Raw genomic sequence first — 21,506 nt, 5'->3', positions numbered from 1 at the left:
CTCTCGGGTCCCTGTTGTAGTGTCAACTTCATGTGTGCATGGTCAATCACTAGATTTGGGGTCAGAGAGGAAATTTTCAGCAAAAACTGGCAGGGACCATTAAGGGATTCCACCCTTCCCACTTCTCCAATGAAAGATGTGTTCGTTCCTCTGCTCATCTGAGCATATTTTGATCTTGCTACTTTCTTGCCACTGCAGTTGCTGAGTTTTTTTTTTTCTCTTGTGTTTCACATGTGGCACATTATGTAGGCTTTTTTTATGTAATATGCTTTTGTGGCTGTGGTATGCAAGATGGACTAAAATAAAGTTGCTGTGGGCTCTTTTGGACAAATTGTTTGCCCCACAAAGATGGATTTATGGCCTGGAAGGCCCCTTTTGTGTTCCTATATAAGAACAGGGAGGGATAGATTATGTTTGTTTGTATGGTCATTGAAAGAAATGCCAGTGAGCCAAACAAGAACAGGGAGGACCAGCATTGCTAATGTTGAATGCAGGCCTACTTAAAAACTCTGCTAGAGTACTTTTTCAATAGGGACACCACAATAAGTAAAGTAACTTAATCCTTCCTTTCCTTACAGATGTTCAAATGGATGGCAAAAATTTCAGGGCTACCAAGTCTCATGAGAAAGATGTAAATTGCTTTCATTTAACAGGTAATGTATATTAATTAGATTAAAAAATGTGGTGCACTATTGCTACAAAATATATAAATACGCTTTAAAAATATTTATTTTACAGAAACACATATAATGAATAAAGTAAAAAAGAATAAATTATCCCAAGCTATCTTCTTGATGCAGAAGGCTGCACTGATGTACCCTAAAGAGCTGGCAAGTGCCCCCCAAAAGCAGCTACTTGAGGTAACAGGAGTTATCTTTTTTGGGACAATTCCACAAATCCTGTGAAATGTCACATTTAAAACAGACTAAGTAAATATGGAAATTTCTCTTGCCAAATTCTTCTTGAAACTTTCTGTGGCAGAGAGAAAAGGAAGGAAAGGGAAAGAAATGTTTGACCTCTTCTGTAATGGGATTTAGTTCCAGCACCAAATTTTGTAGATCTGCATAAATTTTAGAGGAGATGCATGAAATACGTCCCACCCTGGCATGATCTGGCTCTTTCTACCTCTCTGCTAAAAAGGTTATCTGTTTTCAAAGTTCCAAAGCCATTGACGGTCGCATAACAGGCAGCCAGGGGCAGATAAATATTCATTTTCTAAATGTTTTAGGCGCCCCACGGGCCAGGTAGAATGGCTTGGCGGGCCGCATATTGCTCACAGGCTGCATTTTGCCCACACCTGGATTACAGTATTTACAGTCAGCCAAAATGTTGCTGACAAGTAACAGATGAATGGAAACTTTCAAAAGTTTATAATCAAACCTGAATGGAACTTCATGAGCAAAGCAAAGTCACTTTTCTAGCCCCAGGGCTTCCTCACAGCTGAATTTCAAAGCATGATGCAAACTAGAGTGGTGTTAGAAATTCTCAAAAAGATTGCAAGAATCTTTTTATACTGGAAAAAGTTAGACAGTCGAAATGTAAATGGCATTGTCAGGATGTCCTTGTGCTTGTGATGCCTCTCATTAGCAAGTGCCAATGTTTATCTAATACTGTAACATTTTTGCAATCATCATCTGTGGGGGCTTTTCTTTTTTGAGAACAGGTTTTGAATTCTAAGGAACGTTTCAGTACTGTAAAATTCCTTACACATGTAGCTGTTGAGAGTTAAGTCCATTCTCAAACTGTTAGCCGTATGACTATTTTCAATTTTAAGACAGCAGTAAATGCTTGTGAGAGGCAAGGATTTTGGGGGTAATTACCTTTTACTGGAGTAACTGCATGGTTTGAGTAGGCTTGGACAAGCTTTTGAATGAAATTTAATTGTTTGTAAACTGTCTTCTCAGTCCCTTAGTAATGCACATTATTATGGCTATATTTATACCACCTACCTCCTGAGCTTGGGACAGATCCTGAGAATCATGCCCTGCCCACTCACTTCACTTAGTAAGGCCATCAAGCCCAGCAGTTAGGCAGATTAAATGTCATAGAGGGATTCTGAGTGCGCTGGGGCATAAACCTAGGATCCCTCTAAGGCTAAGTCGTCTGCTCTGTCTAGCTGCTGAGCTTGGGTGCATGTAGTGGGAACAAGGTGGGAGTTAATTCTTGGTGGCAATCCCAGATTCAGCAAGGAGGTATACACACACCCTGTATGAGTGTGGATGTTGTGAATTCCTATTCTTTCTATAGAGACCACATGTCCAAAACTCATCCCTTTCCTGGGGATGAGCCATCCTGGCACTCTGGCACAACATAAAGGTTACTGAATATGTTGCTGAATGAAGACAGAAACAGGAATGGATCTAAATGGCAGGCCTCAAGTTTATTAACATCTTGGAGAGGCTTACCTTTCTTGAGTTATCGCTGGGGTGAAGCACTTATTCCAGCTGCAATATGTGATGAATTAAGCATTACTATAAAGGTCTAATACTTACCTGTCAAGGGAGACACCATGATGATGGTGTTGGCCCAGGTGGTTTTACTGTACCTGGCAGGGGCGATCCTCTTCTTCTCAGCCTTGAATGACTTGGTGTAATTAAGGGTGGAGACCTGTCCTTTGCACTGTAGGCAGGCTGACCCCTGCGAGAGTCTAGTATAGCCCAATGGGAGGATCTTTGCTATACATTTCATGGTACTGGAGGAGTGCTTTCAGCTCTCCCACTAGCTTTCTCCTGTATCCTTTTGGTTAGCGGCAAGCAAGACTAAGAGGCATCTGAACTCCAAGGCCTTTGGGCTTGGGGCTTACCCATAGGATACCTGCCATGGATTTGGTAATATCTGAAGTCCCAGACTGAAAAATCTGGGAGGCAAGATACTTACCAGTGGTAGCACCACACAGACTTGAATGACCGAGCTTTGCTCAATACGCTTCCTTGATTCTGTGAAAAAGATAAAACAAAAAAACCCCAAAACTTACTTTGCCAGAATTCCTCCCCCTTTCTAAAGCAGGTGATTAGTCAGAGTCTGGAGTCCAAAACATTTTCTGTATGTTAATATTACTAAAGGAAAGGGATAGAAGTTAGAAAAACTAAAGGGGCAGGAGCCCTTCCAAACCCTGTAAGAAGTTTAAATGACTGAAGTAGCCTAGGGCTAGACATCTCTCAGCTTTATGTCTGGGCGAAGGGAGGTAGAAAGTTTGCAGAGGAAGAATCTTGCCTAGCATTGCCCGTCACACACACTCTCTCTCTCTCTCTCTCTCTCCCCTTTCAGGACTGTGTATCCCACTATTGTCCTAGCCCCCCAAACTTGGCTGTTCTTGGAGCTTTCCTCCAGAATCTCTGCTGACTTAGCTCTAGTTCCCTCTGTGAGAGAGACCTCTGCCACTTCTCCATCTTGGTTGGAGCCAGAATATGCAACTGGCCACCATTATTTTATTTAACAGTAAGCCACCATTATTTTAATCAACTGTCAACAGTAAACATTCTACCCCTTAAGCTAGGGTTGGATGGAGAACCTGCATTTGTGGTGAAGACCTCTTCCCCAAAGAATTCAGCATTACTGTTGTACATTGTGGAATTCTTGTTTGCATGGAGAGTTTATATAAGATTCCACTGACAATTTAAATCCCACTAATCCTTAATTTGCACCATATGAGGTGCATTCTGTGCAAAGACTACTATATTTTGGTGAGTTTCAACATATTAGATTATAACATCAATTTTGAAGATATCTTGTAAATATTGCATGTCTCTAGTTCTCCTTGATTTTTATCTTCTGTTTTAATATTTAACTGTAGGAAGCATTAACTCTAATTCAGAAGGTTGAAGCAGAGCAAAATAAATTGTACTCCAATCTCAAACAGTCTACAAGTACTGAGAAAAACAGAGTTCCCCCACCTCCTATATTGGTTTCCAGATCACATTGTTCCATGACATTTAAACCAGCTCCATTCACTTCAGATGTTCAGGTAATGCTTTTCATAATGACTCTGTAAGAAGTATATTAAATTATAAGTGGCAGTGAGGAAGGTTGTTTCATCAATACTATATTCATCACAGTGCTCTTTATCATTCTCAGGCAGATTATATTGTCCTGACTGAATAAATTATAAATTATTATCTGAGTGAGTCACTGGTGACTCACTGTTGTGATCTTCATTTACCTGTGACTTATTTTTTCTCATGCGGCTTGTTCTCTCTGTTCCTGCTATATATCATCCCTTTATCCTACCTGTCAAACTCATCTTTCTGCTGAATGCATGCTATGCTCATTTTCAAATGGGTATACAAAATAACCAGTCTGCCACTCTCTCAAGAGATTAATTTTAGTAGTAAAGTTGTTCCAACAACTTTAATAGTATGTTCGCTGTGTCTGTAGAAACAGTGGGAACTCAATTGCTGGTTAGTGTTGCAAGCAAAATTCTGGAAACAGGCCTATTGATTGAATTGCAAACTTGAATTACTTTGGAGACCATATATCCCCATTTATACCCTCTTAACAATTTAAAAGGTTAAAAAAATTAAACTAATTTAAGGTTCAGTAGTCTAATGTCATGTAATACATACTTATCCACATTTAATGTACGATACAGTGAATTTTTACAGATTTTATAGGGTTTTCTCCACTAGATGGTGCAATGTGTTTATGTTTTCATTTGTTTGAGAAATTTGTTTTCTGGAGAATTTTTATCTACAGGTACATGGACTCATGGAATTGATATATGAAATGTATCTACTACTAATAAAATCCTTCTCTTCATTAAAAAGTGCATGTTACAATGAAATTTGATTTCATTTAAATTGAGTTGCATATATTTTTTATGGTGAAAGTCAAAGCATCTCAAAATACAAGTTTCTCCTACTACCTTATGAATTATAAAAGGTTTCATTTTATGGGGGAAAAAGCTATTATACTACACTATTTATTGCTTGAAAATCCATCTAGCTTTTGGTGATCGTTTACTCAAATGTAAGCAACAAAGTGCAAGGAAAGGTAACATTTCAGCTGTTCAGAATTTTACTTTGTATGTTGCATATTTACTTCCATGTTTACATTATAACCAAAACTATTAATTTTGTTAGAGTTTGTGCTTAAAGATGTGATAGAAATCTAAAACAATAGGGTACTATTTCCTGTGAAATTTCAGGAAAAACTATCATATGTTTCATAAAGCTGTAATATTCAGATCTATTTTCTGAGACCCTCCTTCATATTGAGCAGTTTCATAGGACCCCTCTATATGTTAAATTTATGCCATGAATAACATATTAATCACAGCACACATGGCAAGGGTGCTCCACACAAACCCAGTATAAGATGTTGTAAAGTAGCAAACCAGCCACAAAAACGTTAATTATTTTTTATGGCCGTTTGCAGGTTTGCATGGTGCCTGGCTTGCATGGTGCCTTATATTGAATGTGTTTCATGTCCAGGGCTGCCCCAGAGTCTGGGTTGGCAATTAGATGATTCTTGGCCCTGGTCCCAGGATTGCACCAGTTTCAAACTAGCTATGGTGCTGTTTCGGAGCTGGAGCTGACAATGACTGGATTGTCAGCCCCAGTCCCAGGACCACACTCAGCTGTGGGCACTTGTTTTTCAACTTGTGGGTGCAGGGAGAGTCTGTGATCTCCCCTTGCACTGATAAGTAGAAAGGGCATGATTGGGATCTGATCCCTGATCCCAAAAGCACACCTCCTGCCATGCGCTATTCAACAGAAATAAAAGGATCTGAATCTTGCTCTTTGTTGTTTTTTCATTTTTTGTCATATAGAATTTCCTTCCAGAAGTTCTGTTGTTGTTTATGTGGAATAAGAGTTGTAAAATGTAGAGAAACAAAAGAAATCTGAGTGGTGTCTCCATAATTTTAAGGCTTTCTAAAATATGGTCCTTCATGGTTAAGTTATGAATTTGAATTCAGTCATGACTTGTCCTAGATAGGGTTGTTCAGAAGTCTACTGCATATAAATTAAATGTATCCAGGTTCCTAGTGGTTCTACTTAAATTTAAGTTGTACATATTTAAATTTTAAGCATGTATATAGTTCGTGTTTTGTTTTTTTTTTTAAAGTCAGTAGACCCAATCTAGCAGGTACTGGATTCATGATAGTTTTTATGCTTCTCTTCTGTAGAATAATGCCCAGCAGAGCTACTCACTGGCTTGCTTCCTTGATTTCTTGCTTAAAGGCCAGATTTTTAAAGGTACTTAAGCACTGAATGATGCATAGTGGGAGTTTACAAAGCTTATTGGCACCAAAATTCTATTTCTTTTAAGGGGAGTTAATAACTTGGGTGTTGCATTTCTTACACAGCACGCTTAAAAGTATGAACTAAGCACATTACTGGATCAAGGCTCAACTCTCCATGTCATGAAATCAAGTATCAGGAATAGCAATTTCTGGTGGAGTACAAAGACTGAATTCAGTGAGCATGGTGACCTATAAAGATAGTCCCTTTGGATTATGTTTGAGCCATATTAATGGGACAGTAGAGAGGGAGATTTAGGTTTTGGCCAAACTAAACAATTATTTTTAACCCCATTATTTTATCAAAATTGTTGTGAAGACCTTTTTCAGCAATAGCATATGTTCTTCATCAGACAATATTTTTTTCTTGATGTAAAAGTTAATATATTAAAGATGATGGTAAGTAACAAATATTTAACTTCTCTTCTTTTTTAAAGGTTTCCTGGTACAGAATTTTTGGTTGTGTAGCAGCAGGAAGCAATACAAAAGTAAGGTTAAATAATTATCACCTTCCAAATGCAGGAGAAGAGGTAAGGGAAACCTATGTATGTCATACTCCCTCTCTAAAAGGCTCTCTCTATTGAGCTTTCACTGAGTAAATGTATCTGACACCTTTCCCTCCCACTCCTCCATCTCTGTGTAATCAGCTAGCTGGCCAAACCTTTAGAGAACCCTTTGATCTTTATTTCAAGTGTTTGAAATTCTGCTGGGCTCAAGGCATTCTCCCAGAACTTTTTTTCTTGAATAATGAGTAGAGTGCTTCAAAGATGGTTGGTTTAAGGTGGACTCTATCTCTTTTATTATATCTTTTTTAAAGATGTTTCCATAAGGTAATGAAAAAAAGGGGTAAAAGTATGATATTTGTTTATCTATTATTATTATTATTATTATTATTTTTTTTTTTATACCACCATTCCAGGGCTACATATAAGAATGGAGAAATGGGAAAAAGGAAATTTTAAGCAGAATTAAAAAACAAATGTACTGGTTCTTTTGATATTTTTATTCAGTAAAAATACAGGAGGAGCTACAACCATCAACTATTTTGTTTTCTGAAGCACCTTACCTTGGGTTTATCTGTGGCTCATTCCTTGATATATCGAAGTATTGCATCCTAATAGCCTTCACAATCCAACCTGACAGCATGTATGCTTTTGTATAAAGATAACTGAACCCTTTTTTGTTATGTATCTAGCCCTCTCTACATGTTCAGCCTCTCTATAGGCAGCCTGAGTTTTTTTTTTCTTTCTTAAGGAAAAAAAGCTTGCAGATTTAACTGTCTTACTATTCTCTCTCAGTGCAATTCCAGAGTAACCTAATATTCCATGGCACTTGCCTTGGGAATGGCACAGATATGTGTATGTTTTCTGCATTAGTTAAATGGGTGGATTATAACATTATTTCAAAGAAATACCTCCAAAAATAAGCAAAAGGTCTTGCATGCTAAGTGCAGATATTGCTGTGGGGGGAAAGGGTTAGTGGGAGGTTAGATTGCATTAAAAGTGGCCACCCAATCTAAGGTAAGACTGTATGGGGTGGTTAATGGTAGGGTTGGGGGCAAACAGGCAAACTGGAGAAGTAAAGCAGGAACCATGAGAGCGATAGTGGGGCAGGTAATGTCCACAGGAGGGATTGGGGAGTGTGGGGACAGGTGGCATCCATGGGAGTTATCAAAGGAATTGGCAGTGTGGGGGAGGTTGGGTCTCCAGGGGGTTGCTGGGGTCTGGGGCCAGGGGCAGAAGTTGCACATAAACCAGTTTAAGTGATTGGAAACCAGTTTAAACCTATAACAGACCAGAAGTTCAGTGCACATAAATCACTTCAAAATGGTTGAAAGAGGTTTAAGAAAACCTGACTGGCACAAACCAGTTTATGGAACTTCTGTCCCAGACCCCTTCCCAGCTCAAGTTAATTCACAGCCTCCCCAGCGTCCCAGGATGCTTTGCAGCCTTGGGCTGCGCTTTTTGCTCCAGTGGAGCAGGGACTGTCTTGCCCCTCTGCTCCATAGCTTGCTTCCTGCCTGCAGTCAGCATATGAGGGGTGGGGGAACAGACCTCCACACTGCCTTAGCCCAGGTCTGCACAGCACAGGGGAAGGGGAAGCCCCTTTAGCGGGGAGTTGGGAGAATTTTGTGCCTCCCCCTGCCTTGTACAGCTGCTTGTCTTAGCTGCTGGCACAGGAGGGAGGGGGAAGGAGTTCCCAAGGCACCAGGGAGCCCCTACCTCGGGGGCTTCTTTTTGGGCCCCAGGCCCCTAGCCAGACAGCTTTGGGGAACTGAGGGGAATTCCCCCCCGCCCTTCCTAGATGCTGATTGCTTCAGCTGCTGCCACAGAAGGGAAGGAGAAGGAATCCTCTAGGCTGGATGCCTGCCTGTGCAGCCCAGCATGGGGGCACCGGGGACTCGCTGCCTTTGAGGGCTTCCCTCCACCCCAGGCCAGGGTTCCTCAGCCTGGGGCAACTCCTGGGAGCTGAGGGGAATTCTTCCCTTCCTGAGCCCCGCAGTTGCTTGCTTTAGCCACTGTGAGTATCAGGGACAGCCCAGGGCAGCCTCATGGAGCAGGGGGAAATTTTCCTCTTCCTCTGCAGGTGTTTGTCCCCCATTTGTGCAGGTGCTGGTCAGTGCTCCCCCCGCCTTTCCCAATTAAAAGCTGAACGTCAGTTCACTTGGTTATTAGCTTAGAGGAAGTTGTCTAGAATGAATCTGTTCTGCCTTGGACTATTTGACTGTCTGTACTTAGCCTGGGAGGGTTTCTAGGATGAGGGGGGCTTATGGGGTTCACAGGGGAATTTTGAGGAATTAGGGATATTTTTAGGCTCCGCCCCCCCACCCCAGTGAACCTACCTTTCTTCCCTCCTGCCCCTCCCCTCACCGCTACTTACTTTCTTGGCTCGCTGCAGCAGTGGTAAAACCAGCATGGGGAGTGGCTTGTGGGATGGGGAGTTGCGGGAGGACTGAGGGGCTGGGAGGGCCTAAATCAGGGGCGGGCAATTATTTCAGGTAGAGGAGGGCTGCTTACTGAGTTTTGGCAAGACATCAAGGGCCACATGACAGGCAGCCAGGGTCAAACAAATATAAAATTTCTAAATTTTTTAGGGGCCCCACAGGCCAGATAGAATGGCTTGGTGGGCCGCATCTGGATTGCAGGCTGCATTTTGCCCACCCCTGGCCTAAATATAACCCAGTGCCAGAGAGACAAGTAGGAAAAGTGCAGCTCCATGGCTGGGGCTGGCAGCTAGGGGTTCCCAGCCCTGAGGCTGAGCGGGTAGAAATCCCATTCATTCGTCTAACCTAGATTGATTAAATTTGAGCATACATTGATCCAGGTCTGTTTTAGACTGGGTTCCACCATTTTTAGATGAGTCTGTGTGCACAAAACTTCTGACAGTTCCAGGTTTAGATTGATTTCTAATCACTTAGACTGGGTAAGGTCCACACCTGGGCAAAGTAAGTGAGATTGAGTAGCCATTTTTAACCTGCTCTAACCGCTCCCTAACCTCTCCAGATGTCTGCACTTAGCCACAATAAAATTTACACTCTGTGACTTCCTTCTTTGTATGTGCGATACATAGAATTAGACGTATTTCTTATTAACAGGTACCAGCTGATGGGAAAAGCCTTTTGGAAATAAAAGGCTTAAATCCAAATGAAAAGTACATATTTGCAGTTGCAGCATATTCCTCAGATGGAAAGCTTATTGGTGATGCTATTGGGGAAACAACTAAGCCCATCCTTGCATATCCACCTCTTTCTGCTACTACTGCTCGAGCATATTTGACTCAGGTAAATTTTAATCAATAAATGAACGTTTTAAATTGGTGTTATATTTGTTTTTTCCTTTTTAATAAAGGTTCCAAAACATTTTTTTTAATTGGGACCCAACATAAATTTTCTGGAGTCGCCAACAAGCAGAATTTAAAATAACAAATGAAAAAGTGTAGTAGCAAATCTAATTCTCACTTTGTGTGTAATACCAGCTTAAGGAAAATCTGTTTCAGGGCCACTCCTCTTGTCCTTTTTTCCAACCTGCCACTCTCTATTTAGTCTCATCCAGGTTTTTTTCGGTCTTTGGGAGACAGTTAAACAGTTGGAGATCATTTTAATGGGTGTTGGGAACTGGGGAAAAAGATCTGATTAACTTTTGCAGGGGATATATCCAATATTGAAACAAAACCAGAGCTCTCAGAATTACAGATACTTTGAGAGACTCCTTTCATTATGTCTTTCATAAATTCTGTCTTCAAAAAGAAGGAGTTAGAAGAAGGAGCTGCATAATAGGGAAAGGGTGAATCCTTCCAGCCCCGTGGAACCTGGGAAGCTGTGAGAGGTTGCCCAAGATTTGCAGCGGTTAGAACTATCCCTGTGAATTGCTGTCCATTTGTGTGGTCCAATTTGCATCCCCTCATCCTTGTTGACCTGGCTCCTGCAGTCATAGCAGCAGCTGAGGAAATTCAGGGTGGATTAATAGTCAGGGTGGATTAGTAGCACCCACAGTGACTTTCATACAGACTTTGCATAGAGGAATGGCCAAAATTCTATCACACCATTTTTGATTCTAGTTCTGAATCAAATGCTACTTATCAATGTTAAAGGTGCAGTGAGATCTGATGCATAATCCCAGCAATTGCACTTCCTGCTATACCACTCGTACATGGCAGGAGGTGCAATTATGGGATTGAACATCAGATCACATTGTGCCATATTGCTAGTGCCTGGGGAGCCCAGGATGATAGTGTGCCCTTGATCCAGTGTGCCTCACCCAAATGAGAGAGCCCATCTATTGATTGTGCTCCCTTCACTGGGAGCCCTAATCAGCTGTTGGGTGCTCCTAGCTAGGGGAGCACATAAGAGCTAAGGGCTTCTATGAGCTCCCTTAGCTGGGAGCCCCCAGTCACCTAACCAGAATTTCCAGCCTCTGGAGCACATGGGAGTCTTGAAGGACTCCCGTGTGCTCACAAGGGTGGGAACATTGGCTGCATATTCAGTTAGTCATAACGGGATCCAGCCACAAAATTATTACATATATTTTGTGTAATAACTTTGGAGTTATTACATGTATTTTGTGGCTTGTGTCTTGTTTTATCACACTGTTTAATTGAATGAATGTGGTTAGGTCATTATTTAAGATGCGATTAACCAGTTAGTCATGCTTTAAGTATAACCTCTGTCAGAAGCCAAAGGCTCTGCAAGTCCTATAGAATCAGATGAGTTTTAGCTGAATGTTGCTCCTTTATGATTCTGAGACTATTTTAAGATACTATAAACATCCCTGCAGTGTTGGAAAGATAAAAGATTATAAATTCTAAAGACTTTCTTGTTACTGCTGTCATAGTTACCTGGCTTCACTATATTAACTCCCCCCAAGATCAATAGTTTTATTTAATTAACTATTATTAGTAAGCATTATAACTATGAATGTAACAACTTCATTATGGAAAGTATATAATTTCAAACCTATGTTGTATTTTGTAGATTGCCTATCAGACTGGCTGCTATACAGTAGCCAAGAAAGCTTTCTCACCAGTGTGGAATTATTTTGTCTCGTCTCTATCTCTACCATCTGCTGATTCAGCAGTTATTTTTTCCAGTAACAATTTTACTATATCTCCGAACAGGTAACTGGTAAAAGGATTTTTTTAAAAATAACAATTAATTGTAAATGTGCACTGTTTTATTTTATAAAGTAACAGGTTATAAATTATTATTTATGCTCTCAGTCTGAATGCTGACAATTGTTAATGTTGTCATAAAAATATATATGATCAAAATAACAAAGAGTTTTCATTATAGCTATTACCTCTACTATTATTTATAATGATGCTTTCTCAGATCAGACAACTGGGCAAATTTTTTTCCCAAGAAAAATTATATTGCCTTATTTTCCTGTATAGAATATACAACACCAGAATTGCCACTTTTTGATATTCTTGAAATTATTAGAAGCAAAAGCGTCTCAGAAGTGTCTCTAGTGTTTATAGCCTCTCCAAAATGGTAAAGAAAAACAGACTGATATTTTAAACTTTTTAACATTATAGAGGTTTTAACTCAGCCTTTTAAGGAAGTCTACTAAAGCTTCACGGAAAGAACGCAAAAGGAAATAAAAACAATTATTTCCAAGATAACAAGAAGAAAAGACAAATTGTGTTTGGCATAAATAATATATATATATAAAGTAACAGAATATATATATTCTATATATTTTCTGTTATATATATGTATAACAGACAAGAAATGTAGTTAGGTTAAAGTATAGTAATAGTTTGGCAATTTTCAGTAATCCAGAACATCTGAATTTTACATCATTATCTTCATCAGATGAAGTCTTTTTATTAATTGTGTAATAGGAAAATATTGGCATGATTGTAGAGGAGAAATAAAGTAGTGTTAAAATCTGTATAAGTTTGAATTTTGCAGAAATGCTGCAGAACTTGGAAGGTTTATTGGTATTAATCCAGGGCATATCACAAACAACCAATGTGTTTTTTGTTCAATTTTGAATAGTGTTGTTAAAACAAAAACCATTTTCCGAAAAAAAAAATCTTACCTCAAGTTTTGTATTACTCATCTTTCTTTATATTATAACCACTATATTACCACTTCCACATCAGATCAGACCTATTCCTAAAACTATAGAAATAAATTTAAAAATTCCCATTTAAAGACAAGAGCATAAGGCCAAATTTTAAAGATTATTCAGATGCCTAACTCTCTTGGATGTCTAACTTGTATGAGAATTAGGTGTCTGAATAACTTTAAAAATGAACACAAGACATAGGATTGAAAGATACTTTCTGGAACAGAGACTACTTTTCTCCTATTCCAAGCAACTTTGTCATATAATCCCATTCATAAACTTTTGAAGCCACTTTTTAAATGGGGTTAGATTTTTTTACTTCCATAGGTTTTCGGTCAAGGTGTTAATTTATTACTTTATTTATTTGTATTAATTTTTCATTCATCTTTTGTCCCTATTTATTTCTGTTTTATGTATGTGGCATATTTTTGTTTTAAACCATATTGGCTGCTGATGCATATGCTTGGAGGTGGGGAGGGGCTGTTTCAATTAGAGGGAGTTCCTGGACAGCTGCTGTAATTAAAACAGCTCACTGTAATGTGTATTAAGCCCTCCACATGTCAAAATGGCTACAGGGGCACTTTAACTAAAGACCATGCAACGAGATTTAGTTAAAACACACCTGCAACAATTTTGAAACACAGGGGGCTTAATACACGTGGTGGTGAGGCTATGCTGGAGCATTCTTATTAGAACACATCAGTCCACATCTATAGTCACCCTGAGGTTCTTTGTTCTGAAGATAAGACCTATGTTCATATTTGATTTGTGTGAATCAAATGAAGATTGCAGTTTGGAACAGCTGCTTAGAATTTTTCTAAAGATTTTTTTTTTTTATTTAGTTAAGTCCAGATCCATCTCCCATTAATGTTGATGTAAAGTTGTCCATGGACTTCAGCAGGAAGTGGATTAATCCCTTAAATCATGGAGACCGTTTTCAATTTGTTTACTGGTAGGTCTCAGGCAGTCTAATTGGGACTGCCTACAAACAGTAATGGCTAATGGGGACTGCAGTGGAAATTGGAAGGAGAGGAGAACATCTGTTCCCTGTACTAAAATCCCTGGTGGTGTCATTGTAAGGTTGACTATGTGAACATGCCTACAGACATTCTTCCTGGACTTTCAGTCTTCCTTTTAGGAGGTATAATGAAGGAAGGGAAACTGATAACATACTTCTGCAGAACAAAGGTGCAGACTTTGGAGGTTATAAGGCAAAGGATTGAAAACAAGACAAATCATCCAGAAACACCATGAAAACATGTATCAGGAGGACATACAAAAACACTGTGTTGGGAACTGAATAACACTAAGAAAAAAGTCTGTTAGGAGTACTTAGCTGTTCAGGAGTGTGTGTGTGTGTGTGTGTGTGTGTGTGTGTGTGTGTGTGTGTGTGTGTGTGTGTGTGTGTGTGTGTGTGTGTGTGTGTGTGTGTGTGTGTGTGTGTGTGTGTGTGTGTGTGTGTGTGTGTGTGTCATCTAACCCAGAACTATCCTGATCCTTTAGTAGAATCTTTAGGAACTGCTGCAAAATGATGATGATAAAGCAACCCCTCACATCTTTGAAATAACTTTCAGTTCCCCTAAAGATAATACGACAGTGGCATTATTATGTTCGACGGGGAAAAATGCCCAGAAAAGTCTGTGCAAGATACTAATAGCCAGATGTAAACCCAAGCAGGAGATTTTTACTTTCTATTTGAGTGCTAGCAACAGAGGGAGGGCTAAGTAAATTTAATTTCCTTTCTGGCAGCAGCTGTCTAATCCTTGTGAATGGTGATGTCATAATTGGATTTTGTATTTTCTCAAGTTATACACATATATGGAATAGCTATATTATTATTATGTAGCTTTACCATTATTTTACCTTTTTTTACATTTTTTGTAGGTTATCTCTTGATGCTGTATCTCAGGCTTCTCCTTTCTTCTTGCACCTATTTCTGAGGAACATATTTGTTCTTAATGACATTCATGTTAAGGGAGGAGCACTCTTCTGTGATTCCATTCATTCCAATGATATACTGTACAATGAACAAGTATGTATGGCTTAGAAAATATGTGGGGCTTGATTTTTTTTTTCTTGATTTGTCCATTATGATCTCAAAATTCCAAGATGAATGTTGCACTGCAGTTCAAGTTCATACAGTTTTCCCTAAGTTGATAGTCATCAGAAACACTCTTCTAAATTATGTTAATGTCAGCAGATGTTTTTATAGATTTGGTCTGTAGGCTTTTTCTTAATCCATTTTCCCTCATTCATAGCTTGATCCAAAGCCAACTGAAGCAAATGGAAAGACTCATTGGCTGTGTCCAAATGAGCAAGCCTGTGCCTGTTGCGGTTTCTCAAAGCAGTTTGAAACGCCGCAAAAGGCACGCTGAGAACAAAAAATTTCGGTGCGGACTCTAACATTGATACTGGGAAATCCTGGTATCAAAAAAGAAAACATACTGGGAAAAAGCAGCACAGGGCATGCTTCTGGAGCTCTGAAGCAACCAGAGGCTGGGTCTTCCACAGAGATGCTCTGGCACCTGGCCCAGCACGCTGTCTCAGCACGCTGCCTCACTGTGCTGGGGCAAGGCTGCAGCAGTGGCTCAGACCCAGGCTCTGTCCTTGTTAAGTAGGGACATGGGGGTGGGGGTGGGGTGGGGGGAGGGGGAATGTGTGTGGGTGTAGTGGGACTGTGGAGGTAGGGGGAGCTGCTTGGGAGGGGTGGGTCCCCTGGCTGCCCCCCCTCCCCGCATGGCACACAGCCCTGCCCCCCCACCCTGCAGCAGCAGTGGCAGCTGTCCAGGTGGTCAGGACCTGCTGCTGGCAGAGTCCCCCTCTGGCATGGTACAGCTCCAGCTGCCTGAGGCCTGACACCATCTGTGCTACATGGAGCTGGTCCGGCCCAAGGCCATGTGCCTTTGGGCAGGGCCAGGTTGCTTTTGCTGTCACCTTGGGTCCCAGCACAACATGCAAGAGTCAGGCCAGGTCCTGCTTCATGGAGCCAGCCTGGCTTGATGACATGTAGGGCACTTTGAATACAGGACCCAGCCTAGCCCGAGGGTGCTGGGCTTCTGTGTGCAGTGCAGGGACCTTTGGTGACAGCAAGAGTGGCTCGGTCCTGCTTGAAGGCATGTGCCCCCAGGCTGGGCTGGCTCCATGCGGCACAGGTGGCTCTGGGTCTCCAGCTGGGACTGTACCGCACCGCGGGGGGACTCTGCCCTTAGCAGGCCCGGAGTGCCTGGATGGCCACTGCTGCAGTGGTGGGAGGGGGGAAGAGGGAGGCCTGTGAATGTGCAGGCCCACTCCTTCAGACCACTCCCCCCTGCCAGCCCCAGAGTCCCCCCACACCCCCAAACCACTCCCACATGCCCCCATCCACATACCCACTCAAACCCCATACCTCCCACAAACCTCACCCCCAGAAACCCTACACAAACACACGCCCTCTCATACCTTCCCCCCCAAACCCCACCTTGCCCCAACAAATCTCATACCCTGCATGCCCAACCACCAGATGGGACAGGACCTGCTGGCAGCAGCTTCAGCTGTAGGGGTAACTTCCACACTGCATGCCTGTCCCATGCTCACACTGGCACTGGGACATGTAGTCCCAGCCTGGGGGTGCTCCTGGTCCCAGGAACCACCTGGGTGTGTGATGGGCTGGAGGGAGGAGTTAAGGTGGCAGCAGGGGTGTGTGTGAGGGGGAGAGAGAGAGATGGAGGTTAGGGGTGGGAGAGCAGGCTAGGTAGGAGAGGTTGTCAAGCCGGGCTTAGAACCCTTCTGCCCCGCTAGAGCAGCCTGTGCAGGGGTAGGCTAGCCTGGAAGGAAAGGGGCTTGCCCAGCCCAGTCCCTGAGCCTCAGTTGTGGGCTTCCCAGAAATGACTAGGGGATCTTTGGGGCCTGGGCACAGGTGCATGGAGCAGAACAGCATGGGCTTGCACTGCTCAGAGCTGCAAAGCAGAAGCTGGATACATGTCCTGGTGCTGGGACAAAGCTGTTGCTGGGAGAGAGCTTGTGGGGGCAGGCAGGAGCTGCAGGTTCGGAGTGAGGGGCACTGGGGTGGCGGAGGGAGGGCTGTGGGTTGGGAGTGAGGGGCAGGGGCAGGGCACTGGCATATCAGTGTTGCTCAACTTCCCATATCCTGGTGAGAGAAGGGGGCAGGGGCAACTGATTTTTCTGTGATAAAAAACCAAATGTAAATGGTAAAGTATATACAAGTTTCCCTTGCTTTATGTGGGTTCTGTATGTGTGAATTTGCTCTTATGTGATGACTCTTTTTATACCAAAAATTTGTTATATGTAAGGTAAATTCACTTTTATGTGATTGGTGTGGTGGAAGCCTGCAGTCAGCTGCTTTGTGCGGTGCATTGTGGGAGTGACATGCACCAAAATACAGTCTCCTGTGTGGATATGTGCTTCACACTCATTGTCAGTGACACGTGTTTATGTAGTTGCCATCCCCATTATGATAGTGCCCTGTGTTTGTGTGTACTGTCTGCTGTTGGTGAGTATCAAAATTGTCTTGTAAAAGTGGTAGAAATAGGTGTCTGGGGGTCAGTAGAGTTGGTCTTGGAATGTATCCTTATTTGTTACATTGTAAATTGGGTTCCCTTTATGCAAGTTCAGGTTATGTGCTGTTTTCCAGGAATGCATGTATAGCATAAAGTGAGGGAAACCTGTAGATATTTAGAATTTGTTTTATTATGATGATAGAGGCACTGGTAGTCTTCCAAATTGCTTTAATATCATAAATATATCAATAAAACATTGCCCAACTGATCTATCAGTGGGGATGCATAGGGGGTGCATGTGCACCCCCTGAGAGCACCGATATACTCCCTGTCAGGCCGTGCTCCCTGCTCAGGCGATGGGCGGGGAGGCAGGCAGGAGCACTGGTGCCCCCCCTGTGAGTGCTGGCTGGGGAGTGCAAGCCCTGGATGTAGGCTGCAGCTGTTTCCAGAAGCCCTGTGGCCACTTTTGGGAGTGGCGTAGCTGCTTTTGGGAGCAGCATGGCTGTTCACTGGCTGTTAAGTTTTTGCTACGGGGGAACTCCTGCCTGCCCCCAGTCAAGTAGGAAGAACATTGATTTGGAGTATTTTAATGAGATAATTTGGTTTTTATCAGAGTATGTGCAGTTTTTAAACAGGGAACACCAGGATCTTTCCTTGTGAGGAAAGTGGTGAGACCTCGGCAGAGGAGCCTGCCCAAGGCCATCAGTAGGGACACAGCTGGAGGGCAGATGAGGTGGCTGACTTGGCCATTTGGGGCCAAGAGGATGTGCCTTGACAATTCAAAGCTGGTTGCCGCAGAGAGCACATCTTTTGGGCGATAGCTGCCCAGATGGCAGAGCAGGGGCACCAGAAGACGTGACAACAATTCTGCCTGAAGGCCATCCTTGCAGACATAGCCCACTAGCAGCTGGCCCAGAAGTGCAGGAGGCTCTGTTGCAGTGCCTGTACCATAGCCTGGGTGGCCATGCAGTCTCCGTCTCAGTCTGTCAGGCCTGAGAAGGGGCAGCAGCAGAGCAGATGGCAGTGGCAGCTGCAGCAGCAGCACTGGTGGTAGTAACTGTCCATTTCAGCCATTCAGGGTGTGCTTCAGATGAAAGTGGAGGTGAAGGCAGTGAATGTTTACTATAAACATTTTTGTCACTTGTGCTTTTTCTTCAGTGTTAGTCTTCTGATAGAATGTCATGGGTATAATAGCCTGAGTTTATTCCTGCCTATCCAACTCTAACAAAGGGTAAGGTATTGCTTCTTGAAGGTAATAACACAAAGATTTATCAATTCTGCTCCTTTGAGAAACTATAAAACTCTTCACTTCAATTTTAGTTTCACTTCACTCACTGGCTCTACTCATGCAAAGGCTGGAGGACTGGGACCTAAAATGTCAAAACAAGAAAAGGTTAATGCTTTCTCCCGCTAATTAGCTATGAGTGGATGGCATGTGACTTTACAATTTTACTAATTTTTCATGCTATGGTTTCTTCTTGCTCCGTTAAAATGGCTCTGTGTTTGAAGTACAAGTTTTTTTGACATCATAGACTAATAGACTTGAGGGATAAAATTAGGTTAAAGCTACAATTTTCTTTGATGTCATGAACAATGATGTATTTGCTTATACACTCCTAAGGATCGCTGTAAGCTTTATTCTAAATTCAGACATCTTATTTACTATACTATTATACTGCCATTTAAACTATAGAAATAATTTTCTTCTTCCACCTTTTGGGATAGGTAATTTAAAGTTATAACTGAATATAAATTTTATTCTTTTGCAGGTTGCTAGATTAGTTGAATGTGAGAGAATGCTTGTGGCAATTGAGCTTGCTAATTGGTTAAATGATGCAAATTATGCCCTGCAAGCTGTTGTTCAATGTTATAGTCTCCTTGCTCCAATTATCTACCACAAGATTTCTTCAGTGCCAGTGGTTCAGGTAAGATCATTTGAAAAGAAATAGTTTAATTCAAATTCTCTGAGTGAGTAAACAAAAGATAGACCAACATTGTGCCCAGGTGAAGTGTACTTTTACCAGTACACACAACTGGAAACTGGCCTATATATATAAATGGGTATATAAACTGTATATACATCACTAAACTGGTATATATGTCACTCAAACTGCTGCAGCAAATGATGGCTGAAGCAGAAGCAATGCTGAGAAAAGGTCAATGTTGAAGGACTCGGATCCAAGCAAGCAAGTCTTCTTCCACCAGTTCCTCAATGAAAAACTGGTAAATTCCAATCAAAAACAATGGGAGCATGTCAGCAGTGTGTGGGGTGTCCTCAAGACCACCATCATTAGCATTTGTGAAGAGACATTTGGAGTCTCTACCAGGAAATGTTAAGATTGGTTTGATGAGATTGACCGGGAGATCCAAGGGTTGATTGATCTCAAGTGCAATACCCTTTGTGCTTAGCAAAATGACACCACCTCCAAGCAAAAGAAATTGAATTTCCAGTAAGGCAAAGCAGAGTTCCAAAGGAAGACCTGTGATATGAAGAACAAATGGTGGGAAGATGAGGCTAAGGGGATTCAACATCTCACTGACATCCATGATATGCCAAAGTTTCTTCAGTGCCACCAAAACTGTTTATGGTCTGAGCACTCAGGGACCAACTCCCTTGAGTTGGATGGATCATAAGGATGGAGGAGACCTGATTGAGAAAAGGGGAAGCATCAGTGTGCATTAGAAGAAACATTTTGAAGGCCTTTTCAGTCAAGATGATTGTTGTTGAGGGTGTTCTCAACTCCATCCTGCAACACCCAGTCAGAGATGATTTTGGAATCCCTTCAACCCTTGACAAGGTGAGGAAAATCATCAAGCAGATGAAGAAGGACAAGGCATCTGGAGCAGATGGAATCTCCATGGAAATCTTTAAGCAGCAGGGAGAGTTGCTCACATCACAGCTTCATGCCCTCATCTTAAGGACCTGGAATGATGAGAAAATCCCTGATGATCTCAGGGATACCAGGATTGTGACGATCTTCAAGAAAGGAGACAAGTCTGACTGTGGAAACTATAGAGGAATCGCCTTGCTGTCCATCTCAGGAAAGATCATTGCAAGAACTTGCTTGAAATGTCTCCTTGCACTTGCTGAAGTGTTCTTTCTGGAATGTCAATGTGGGTTTAAGGCATCAAGGGGCACAACTGACATATGATCTTCAGCTTTCCAGTGCCAGGAGAAAGGCTGGGAACAACACAAGCCTCTTCTACATGGCCTTTCTTTGACCTCATGAGAGGTTTCAACTCTGTTAGCCTAGAAGTGATGTGGAGGATCCTTGTGAAGTATGGATGCCCTGAAATTTAGTAGTATTCCTTGCCTGCTCCATGATAGTTGCAAACAGTGGTTCTCAGTAATGGATCTATCACAGAACTCTTTGAGGTTAAGATGGGAGTTAAGATGGTTGTGTCATCGCTTCAACACTCTTCTCAATATTCCTTGTCATGATGCTACATCTGACCACCAACAAGCTTTCAGCTGACGTGGAGCTAAATTACCAAATGGATGGTAAGCTGTTTAATTTCAACTGAGAGCCAAAACGAAGGCCAGCTCGACCTCAGTCATTGATTTCCAGTATGCTGATGATGCTGTAGCGTGTGCTCACACAGAAGCAGATCATCAGGCAATCATCATTGTCTTTACTGAGGCATACAAGAAAAATGGCACTGACAGTTAACATCCAGAAGACTAAAATATCAACACACTCCTAAGGAACAGTCCCCAGCTCTGACAATCCAAATCCATAGTGAGACTCTGGAGAACATTGAGTATTTCCTTTACCTTGGAAGCCATCTCTCTCAAACGGCTGACATGGACAAAGAAATCCAACATTTCCTCAAATAGGCAAGTGCAGCCTTTGGATGCCTAAAGAAATGGGTGTTTAAAGATTGTGACATCAGAAGCAAAAACAAGCTCATGGTTTATCAAGCAGTCGTGATCCCCACTTTGCTGTACAGAGCTGAGACATGGACAGTGTACAGGAGATGTCTGAAGTCATTGGAGAAGTGCCATCAATGCTGCCTGTGGAAGGTCCTTTGAATCCAGTGGGAAAACAGATGCATCAACATTAGCATCTTTCTGCAACCAAACACTACAAGTATTGAGGTGAGGATCATCTGACATTGGCTTCATTGGCTAGCCATGTCATCTGGATGTCCAACTCCAGGCTCCAAAAGCGACTTTTATTCTCCTAGCTCAGCAAGGTG

General features: G+C 42.0%; 1 protein-coding gene across 1 annotated transcript in view; it reads left to right on the top strand.

Annotated features, from left to right (window-relative positions):
* The window catches only part of CFAP54 (cilia and flagella associated protein 54), a 247,897-nt gene that overhangs the window by 60,995 nt on the left and 165,396 nt on the right, over positions 1-21,506 (top strand). The window contains exons 19-26 of the mRNA XM_090042868.1: positions 579-653; positions 739-860; positions 3,794-3,964; positions 6,676-6,768; positions 9,834-10,019; positions 11,709-11,851; positions 14,695-14,842; positions 19,076-19,231. Of these exons, the coding sequence (XP_089898994.1) occupies positions 579-653; positions 739-860; positions 3,794-3,964; positions 6,676-6,768; positions 9,834-10,019; positions 11,709-11,851; positions 14,695-14,842; positions 19,076-19,231 (1,094 nt within the window). The remainder of the gene's footprint in view (positions 1-578; positions 654-738; positions 861-3,793; positions 3,965-6,675; positions 6,769-9,833; positions 10,020-11,708; positions 11,852-14,694; positions 14,843-19,075; positions 19,232-21,506) is intronic.

Source organism: Crocodylus siamensis, chromosome 4 (genome assembly GCF_052110815.1).
Source record: "Crocodylus siamensis isolate JL-2025a chromosome 4, ASM5211081v1, whole genome shotgun sequence".
Taxonomy (NCBI): Eukaryota; Metazoa; Chordata; order Crocodylia; family Crocodylidae; genus Crocodylus; species Crocodylus siamensis.
This window is presented reverse-complemented; position numbering and strand designations above follow the sequence as displayed.